Source organism: Lolium rigidum, chromosome 7, assembly GCF_022539505.1.
Source record: "Lolium rigidum isolate FL_2022 chromosome 7, APGP_CSIRO_Lrig_0.1, whole genome shotgun sequence".
Classification (NCBI taxonomy): Eukaryota; Viridiplantae; Streptophyta; class Magnoliopsida; order Poales; family Poaceae; genus Lolium; species Lolium rigidum.
The window spans coordinates 12,656,060-12,665,930 of NC_061514.1; the positions used below are offsets into that span (position 1 = coordinate 12,656,060).

The 9,871-nt window shown below is 53.8% G+C and overlaps 1 protein-coding gene across 1 annotated transcript; it reads right to left on the reverse strand.

The window, feature by feature from the left end:
• Nucleotides 1-5,414: 5,414 nt before the first annotated feature.
• Nucleotides 5,415-6,713, reverse strand: LOC124677663. The gene has a single exon (XM_047213627.1). The coding sequence runs from the start codon at nt 6,401-6,403 to the stop codon at nt 5,741-5,743; it is 663 nt and encodes a 220-aa protein (XP_047069583.1). The 5' UTR covers nt 6,404-6,713; the 3' UTR covers nt 5,415-5,740.
• Between the last annotated feature and the right edge of the window lie 3,158 nt (nt 6,714-9,871).

Genomic DNA, 9,871 nt, shown 5'->3' on the forward strand with positions numbered 1-9,871 from the left:
GAGTCGAGGAGCTCCCCGTCACAATCTCGTGGCTCTCGCCAGCCCAGTCCTTGATCTCTTTGGCGAATGGGCTCGGGGGCTGACTGCAGGAGTCAACATTTCCACGTTTTGTTGAGGGGGAGACGAAGATTCCTCGGCAGAGCGGCGTACTTCGGAAAGAACTACAGTATTCGATGTGCTCGTTGGAGCCGTTACATGAACCGCGGGTTCTTCCTCCTCTTCTTCGCCACTGTCAGCATAGAAACATGAGCAGGCTGAACAAACAAGAGTCGTGCAAAAATAGCAACAACGAAACTTACGAGCTAACGGAGCCTGCATCGTCATAAGGTTTGAAGGTACCGTCTTCTTCGGGCGACGTCTCTTCGGTAGCAGGCTCAGTAGGCTTGGAGATGCCGGAATCTTCAACTTAGTCCCTCTTCCTATTGTTCCTTGGAGAAACGGCGATAGGAGGAGAGTCGGAGCGGCTAGACTCAGAGGGGTTTGATTCAGTTTCTATTTCGGATGAAGCCGCGGATTTATGAGATCCCGCGACTTCACTCTGAGGACGAGAGGATTCTTGCGACTCGTCGTTGACAACGGTTCGCTCATCCACCTCTCCACCTTCAGGGAGGGGAGGAAGAGAAGATAGAATTTGGTGGTTCTGTCGAATGCAGAAGCAACACCAAGGTAAATATACGGAAATGAGGAAGCAGTCGAAAAATAGTAGCACAACTCGAAAGATAAGTTACTTACTTCAGGGAGGGCGTGGCTTCCACTATATGGCTCCACGCGACAAGAGGTTGGAACCTCGTGTTTCTTGCTTAACGAGGAAAAGCGTCGAATGAGCCTCTCCAAGCCCTTCACAGAAATATCCTTGGACACGCGATTAACGTCTTTCTCGCCAGCATACTTCCAAAGGGGGTTTTTGCGAGCCTGTAGAGGCTGCACCCTGATCCAAAGGAAATAAGCAGTGATTTGAACACCCGACAGTTTTTTACCGTGGGTGTTCTGAAGCTGATGGATGCGCTTCATCAGAGCATTTGTAGCCGTTATTTCTTCGGCAAGATCTTCAGCGTCCCAGGATCGGCGCCTGAGGATTTCTACGGTACCATCAAAGGGGGCAATGTCGTACTCCTGGTCGTTGACGTACTCCTCTTGGATGTACAGCCACCTCCTCCGCCATCCTTGGACGGAGTCGGGAAATTTGACGTCGAAGTAGTCAACGTCGAGTCGGACGCAGATGCAAACGTCGCCCACATTGTAGACGAGGTTGCGAGAATTGTTGCGCTGGAGATAGAAAAATGCGCTTCCACAGGCCCCAATGAGGATGGGTCCCGAGGAAGCACTCGCACAAGGTGATAAAAATCGAGATGTGGATGATTAAGTTAGGAGTCAGCTGATGTAGCTGAATCCCATAAATAAAAAGAAGTCCACGAAGAAACTCGTGGATAGGTGTGAAAAGACCGCGAATGAGGTGGTCGATGAAAGTTACCCGGTATCCAATTCAAGGCGTCGGGAAACTTTCGTCGCCAGGAAAGATCAGCGCGTCCTCCTTCTTCATCAGCCCCAGCTTCTTGAGGGTCTTTGATCTTGGTTGGAGATTTTAGATCTCTCCCATCTAGAGATCTCCACCTTCTCCATCGGTGGGTTGGTTCTGGGAGCGGTGTGCTTGGTTAGCTTCGTGCGTGGAGGCATGGAAGTGAGCTTTGGAGGAGGAAGAAGATGTTTGGAGGCACGAGCGTGCAGAGCTTGGGGACGACAATGGCAGAAGTGGAGAGAGAAGATAGGTAAACAGCGCAGCGAAGGGGAGAATGAGGATGAAGACGCAACTTTATAGCGAGCCACCGATCCATTGCGCCGTTGGATGAAAAGGAAATGAATCTTGCGCCCTACGCGTGTCAACAAGGGTATAATCGTCTTTTCACTGCGAAGTTGCTGGACAAGCGTTACAGCACGCGTGCCAGAAATTACGAAGGACGTGTGTCCCCCACTTGCTCGACATGTCAACGGCGCAGGATTTTGGACCCACAGATCAGAGAAGTGACAGAATTCGCGCCTTTCCAATGCGAAGGTCGTGGCCATCGTCAGCATTGACATCGCCATAGGAAAATTGCGACTGGCTTTCTTTCATAATAGCGACAGGGAAAATGCCGATGGTCCAAATAAAATAACTTCGGGAGCATTTGATCAAATACAACTATTTGTCCAAATGCTCGGGGGCTACTCTTATCAGAAGTTTTATTTTTTACTTTTGATAAGAGGATAATGTGAAGAACATATATATAGGAATGTTCGAAGAAGACAAAAGTTGAGCCTACAGCCAACTATAAATACTCGACTATAGCCTCGGGGGCTACTCCCATCGGGAGCGCTGGTCGCGCACACGATAAAAAGGAAAATATGGGAAGTTGACAATATAATGACAAGGAAGCAAAAAAGGTGAGCCTACAACCAACTACAAGCACTTGGTTGTAGCCTCGGGGGCTACTCCCATCGGGATCGCTGGTCGCGCACCCGATGAAATATGAGGAGTAACTTTGTACATTTTCGAGTTAAAACATAACTCCTCATGTACTCCCATCGGGAGGTCAAGATAATAAGTCAATATATGACTCGAGAAAATATGCCATTCCAGCAGCCGGAAAAGGCACTCGACAAAATATTCTCAGAGCGCGTTCGCCGCGAAAATATGTCTGAATGCCGTAATATTTTACGAAGGTAAGTACCCAGGATCCGTCTTGTGTGGCGTGTTATTGCACCTGAATACGCTCTGCTACTTTTTCCGTATTAACAAATGCGAAGAAAAATCCTAACAGACGTGTTAGGTACCCGAAAAAACATGACTGGAATTCGGATAATGGTAAGACAATAAGCGGCACATGTCGAATTACGCCAGTATAGCAGGGTCGAGTCCAGGGACTTGACCTTGAAGTAGGTTCTTGCGAGATTGTCACGAGAGCAGTTAACTGGTACCTGATCCGTCAGATGAACCAGCCCCATTTACCATTATCCCTGCACAATATATAACTATTTATGAGAATTGTTTAGCGAACTCGAAGAAATGGAGTGTTAATTATAATGATGGAGATTTTACTTGATTCTACGATTAAAGCAAAATCTCGGGGCTACTGCCTACTGACATAGGCATCCCAATGGACCTACCGAAGAAGGTACCCGGGGTTTACTGAATGTCCATAATCCGAAGATTACGAAGCCCGGAAGCCCAATAAAGCGTCGGTATGGAAGTTAGAGATATATTAGGAATAGAGACTTGTAATTATACGGTACGGACACTAAGAGTCTCCCGATGTTTGTAAGTTGTACATCACGAAACCCTCGGCTCCGCCTCCTATATAAGGGAGAGTCGAGGGAGAAAGAAAGGATCAATCTCATTGTCAACTCAACCCTAGTTTTTAGCAGTCGAGCACCTTTTCGGCTGAAACCTTCGAGATCTACTTGCCCTCTACTTCCGAGAAACCCAAGTCTACAACTTGTAAACATTGACAAGTTAATATCTTGTCAGCGCGTGCGTGGGGAACTATCGAGTGGAGTGGGGAAGTGGACTGGACAGGGAGAGATCCCTCCCAGTCCACATTTAATATGACGACCCCCCGACAGTTGGGCCTAGGGAGGCGAGCAGGTGGACGTGAACGGACGCCGCATGCCATCCACGGCCAAGCAAAACCTGGTCCAAATTTGGTCCGGGTTTGGGTCATCCTGGACACCGTGTCCATCCACATTTACGATGCGTGGCCGTGTTGGACCGCTGTTTTGTCCGGTTCGACCCACCCGAACGCGCGAGCGCGCGATGGGTCACCGCGTTCGAGATGCCCTTAGTTAGCATTGCATGTTACTTATGTTACTTCCCGCTATGAGTAGTTTTATCACGGATTTTGCTATACACAAAATGTGTTTACATGAGTAGCATGGAAGGATAGAGCGGTAGAATAATGAAGGTACGGCATGAATGCCAGGGGCGACGTGCAAATGCTCCCTCATAAAGAATCATCTTCTTTCGGCTTTCGCAGCGTCCCCTGCCATCATCCAAGCCTTCCACCTCCTTTAAAAAGAGAATCACCAATGAAGTAAATAATGAGCATCAAACGCAGCAGCAGCGAGCGTTTCCTCCTCACTTTTTTCTCCTCATCGATGGTGTGACCTCATTATGATTCGCCTCTGCGGCGTACCGCTTGTGTACCTTGGACTGGAGCAGCACAAACGCAGGCAGGTGCACTGTAGTACTATGTGGCCATAGTAAATAAATGTACTGTGGTAAATCCGTGTCAGGTCACCTGCACCGTGCCCCGTCCATGTCCTTCGATCTTATCACCATCAAGTCTCGCTTTCGAGGCGGGCTTACCGGCTACAGTGACTCCGCTGCAAACAAACACAAACAAACAGTATCCATGGTTCCTGGCTTTCTCGATATCCAATAGAAACCCAAGCTGCTTTGGTTGCCGCAACACGTATGCAATTTTGTTGGCACTAGAGGCGGCGGTTTGCGGTGAGATCATCGGAGGATTTGCTTTGCCGGAAAAAGGATCGGAGATTGGAGGGAAGCTTGGGATGAATTTGGCGGCAGTAGTAGTACAATTGGTGATTAAAGTGCAGTAAATTTGGTGGTGCTGGCTGTACTGGTAATAAAGGAGAAGGGCTCGTAATTTCTGTGGAGTACACGTCCTCGCCGAGCAGAGTGGGAGCGAAACTGCTCCGATTAGCTTTTGCTTTGCAACTAGTACGAGCAGCAATTCTCCTCGGATTCTTTTAGGTAGGAGTAGTACCGATGGGGAGAAAATATCTAAATCATCCTTTTGGCCCGTCCAATGCCTCCACAATAGAGAACACAAAAAGGGAGAAATACTTTTGCCTCGTCCAATGCCGCAATTGAAAACAGAGAAAGATGGTCTCAAAGAAGAGGTACATTTCAAAAAGAAAAGGTTTACAAAGGTACTATTGGCACGGGAACTTGCTCCTTTTCGGTCAAATCTTGTACACGTTCCAGTTCTTTGTTTGTTGGTAGTGGGTGATGATGATGTGTTCAGTTTCTGTTTAAAGGCAAAAACTTTATCGGCCTAGAGAGAGCTGCTCAGACTAAACTCAGTACAGTAGTAGCAAAATCAATCAATCAAGAAAGGGGTACACAACATGATCCCATTTCCATCGTTCATGGAGATGTGACCAAACCCCACTCACGCGGCGCGGGGAGCAAACTTAACGAGATCTTTACAAAATCTAGGGTTTGCGCGGCGGATGCTTTTGCTTAACAGAGAAGGCATGGACAGGACGAGGTGGCCAAGCACTGAGCATATCTTGCGCTTTATGAAAGGCTAGTAACAGAATCTCAACAAATCTCCTAGCAGTAGAGGGAATCGATCGACAGTTCATGCGACTAGCACAGCAAGAGCAAAGAATGCTAACACATGTCAATGGCAGAGAAGGGGGGAATGGGAACGAGCTTGCAAGAAGTTCCTTGTTGTTGTTGAAGCAGGGGAGCAAAAATATCTTACATGAGAGGAGGGAGAGTGGGGGATTTGGTTCTGATTAAACCCATGTTAATCCGCCTCAGCTCCAAACCTCAGTAGTGCTCATCATCATCATGAGAAATCGAAAGAAAGAACAGCAAAAAGTGTTCTTGAACAAAACAAACAACTACTACCGGTAGCCTTACTGACCTTGACGACCTCGCCATCTTGGCGGTCTTCTTCCTTCCTTGCTCCTAATCTACAAGAACGGCTAAGTAGAGGCAGGTGAGCTGGGTGGCTCAGGTCCAGGCGGCCCAGACCTTCTCGCCGATGAAGCGCACGAGCTTGCCCACGGCGCTCTTCTCGTTGGCAGCGGAGGCGCTGCAGTCGCTGTCGTCCGTGAGGGCGTCTTCGGCCTCGCCGCCGTAGACGCTGTCGGCGCCGTCGTCGTCGTCGCCCTCGTAGTCGCCGTCCTCGCCCCCGCCGTCGGAGGCGCAGCAGGGCTGGAGGTCAACGCGGCATGCGTCTGGCAGGGGGGCGTCGGCAGCGGCGGCGGCGTCGAGGGCGTGGCCGGCGCGCCCGCCACGGCGGCGGCGGCGGCGCGTGGGACCGGCGGCGGAGGAGGAGCCCTCCTCGACGGCGTCGATGATGCGGTGGATGAGGTGGCGGTTGGGGGAGGCGTCCCAGCGCGCCCAGTAGGTCTTGTAGCAGCCGAAGCAGCCGCAGCCCATCTCCGGCTGGTGCGGCCCGTTGTGGCGCTTGGTGCTGCGCCGACCACTTGGTGCTCCTCCGCCGCCGGTGCCGATGCCGGAGAGCAGGTAGGCGAGCACCTCCTGCTCCTCGGGCGCGAGGGTGGCGGCGAGGGCGAGCAGGGCGGCCGGGAGGAGCGCGAGGGCAGCGTCGGGCGCCGGCGGCGGCGCCGGGTGCACCCGCCGGCCCTTCCCCTGGTAGAGCTTCTTCATCCCCGACACCGCCGGCCTCGCTAGCTCACTTGTAGTGGTCGCTCGCTCGCAGCCGGCAGGCAGGCAGAAAGGTTAGGTGCGCACCAACGAAAAGGGCGCGCGCGGAGGATGGATGTGAAGCTCCCTGGTTGCCGGCGGCAGTGGTTGGTGGGGGTGGGTAGGGAAGGGAGCGAGCTAGTCGTCGGCTGGGAGGTTGCTGTTTGTGGCCAACTGCCGGATGGCGCCCCCGCAGCTCTTCTTGGGAGCTCAGCTCAGGCGAGAAGGACTGGAGGAGAAGGAGAGGGTTTGGGTTGGGTCTGGTGGGTGGGAGGAACTGAGCTGAGGTGTGGGGATAGGAGGAGGAGAGCCCTATTATTGCAGGAAAGGAATGGCACGGGTATCTGATATCTCACTGCCTCCCAATTTCCCGGTCCAAATTGGCTTTTGTTTCTTTGGCTTGGCTACTTCCGTACTACTACTCCTGCTTGTGGTGTGTGCTCTCCTCTCCTGTTTGGTCGTGTCGTCGCCACGGCAAAGAAAGTCCCATTTTTTGTGAAGAATCGGTTGGGTACGACCACGTAAACGGAACACGGTCACCGGCGCAGGCACGCACACGGGTGGACGCCGTGCCTCCACCCGTCACGTTCAGACCTTGTTACTAGCAGTCAGTCACTCGGCTCACCACCTACCACTCGCTACGCTACTAGCTCCATCTAGTGCGGTAGTGTAGCCACGGTGCAAAGTTTTGAAACGGAGGCGATAACCTAGACCTCGAGTTTATTAGCGATACACCTCACCCGTAGTCATGAGACACAACCATCGCGAGGGCACACCCGGCCAAACACGTCCCGCACACACCACCGTCGTCAAGGTTGCTCGTCGGTGTTATCGTCGTCACTTTTAAACATAAGGCAGCTTTGAATTAACAAAGCCATCAATCGGTCAGGAGTTACAACAGGACACAACACCACGCACACTACGACAAGAAAGATACAAGGGTACACGCAGAACGAATTACAACACTGCACTAAGAGCGAGGACAAGCTTGCAGAAGTGCAGACCGTCGTTGTTCGACACCAAGGACACCAGCCGGAGGAACGGCGATGCACTGCCCGCAGCACTGCAAAATTGTAGTCTTGAATCCGAGGAGAACAGCCAGGACTCCGAGCACCAGAAGCACCAACCTGTTCTCATGCCAAAGAGGGCCCCTGCCCTCTCGCCTGGCTCGAAGGCGTCGAACCATCGAACATGAGAGAAGCTCACCCGAGAGCTGCAGAGGTGTTGGGCTCCGGACTCGACGCCACCCCGGAGAAGACTACCTTGACGAAGATCACACCATACCGGCCACACCGCCGAGCACTTGGACATCCACCGGCGACGAGAAATCCGTCGGGAGCACTCGCAGAGGACGGGCGATCGCCGTCGACACACGCATACGGGCTAGAGATCACCGCAGCTGCTCAAGGACCGACATTGCCCAAAGCTGCAACCTTCAGCTCCGCCACCCTACCCAAACCTCCCCAGGCGGCGCCTCCAAGAAGTCCGCGAGATTTTGGACTTTCGTCCGGGTGGTTGGGAAAAGGTGAGCAGGAGCCAAGGCCAGCATCTACTACCCCAGAACCGACGTGAACCATAGATCCACGCCGCAGACGCCGCCCGCCGCCGCCTCACATCCCGAGGAGTCGAGGACGCCGAACCGAGGCACGCACCATGATGCCCGCCGCAGGACATCGGGGGAGACGAAGCCAGCACCCTCGCCGCTCGTCGACCAGACGCATCGGGGCCGCCCACCCGAGGCAGCCCAGATGAGGCCCAGACCTAGGCCCGCTAGACCAGATCTGAGCCCGCCGCCGCCACCCATGGCCACGGGCACGCCGTCGCACGGCCGCGCCAGCCAGCCAGAAGCCGCTCCGCCACCCCGCCGGAGTTGTGTCTTCACCACGCCGTGGTCAGGGCACCGCACCGCCGCGCCAGACGTCGAGCACGGCGCCCCCGGCGACCGCGCCAGCCCGCGCCACCACAACCACGCAAGGGAGAGAGGAGCCCCACCGCCGGCGCCCCGGGGCTTTGCCCGGCGGCGCCCTCTAGCGGCGGCGAGGGAGGAACGGGGAGAGGAGGGGCTGGAGGTTGGGGGAGGCGAGGGTTTCGCCCTGCGCTCGCGTTATCGTCGTCACTCCCTCCACGAGCCGGAGGCTGCGGCTTCATGAAAGAAAAGACCTGCTAGGAAGTCCTCGCCATAGCTAGCGGCGTTGAAAAGCCCACGTCGCACCATGCCAAACAACTGGCAACCCGCGCGTGGAGGCAGCTCCGCATTCGATGGTGAGCTCTCAAGAGGAGATGCGCACGCATGACCCACGTCGACGAAGATCTTCATTCCTGGACTGCCCCATCTTTCATGAGTCATCGCCACCACTCTCCGTCGAGGCTGCAACTCCGGCTTCGTAGTTTGAACAAGAGCCAACTATCAAGATCTCCCCGCAACCACACCACGTCGTTGCCGCGCCAGACAACAGAGGAACTGCCACCAAATATACCCTCTGTTCCTTACAGCACTACAGCCGATGCACACCGCCAACAATGATGCTGCCGATGGGGAACGACCGAGGAGCACCGCCATCATCTGATCCACGGATCTAGGGTTTTCCCCGAGGAAGCGGAACGAAGTAACACCTCACCCGATGCCTTTAGAAAGTATAGATGGTGCCCAAAGCACTGCCACCGTCGGCTCCCAACACTGGCGAAAGACACCCGGATCTGCTCCTAGCTAGAGACCTCCATTTTACGCATCGAACCAACCTCTTTCAAGCCCTTGACGTCGCACATAACCAGACCTAGGCCAACATGGTAGGGCTCAAAAACCAGATCAGGAGAGCCGCTCTGTCGTCACCAGGGTGCACCACACGCCTTTGGCCCAAACGCCTCGTCGAAGACAACCCCGCCAACGCTGCCCCGCTTAAGCTTTGCACAACGCGTCATGCCAGTGGCGGTGGGGAGAGGGGGAGTTAGGGAGGGTGCCAATATCGGTTAGGTCTGGGGCACCCCGTTGCCGCCGGAGGAGATGGGGAAAGAGGTTATGGGAATCTAGGTCCCAATACAAATTTTGAGCTCGTTCGCCCCAAACCTGTCGATTTAGCAATCAAGGGCGTGTTTGGTTCCCTGGCCTTGCCTTGGCTCGCATGGCCCCAGCAATTTTCGGTCCGTTTGGTTGCCTGGGCTCAGTCGCGTTGTTGCACGAACGGATATTAAAGCACTCTCAAGCCAGCCTAAATCGGACGTTCCTAGCGATGCAGGCAAATCTCGTACGCAACTGATGCAAATTTCGAGCTCGTCCCCACAAACCTATCGATTTAGCAGTCAGATGGGATGAATTTCACGGAAATTTTCCACAAGGACGACATGATGTGGTTGCCCGTGAATGAACCCTACGAGGAATTCGGATATCCCGAATGCTTTGGCATTTTTTCAAATAGGGGAACGTCGCCCCAGCCT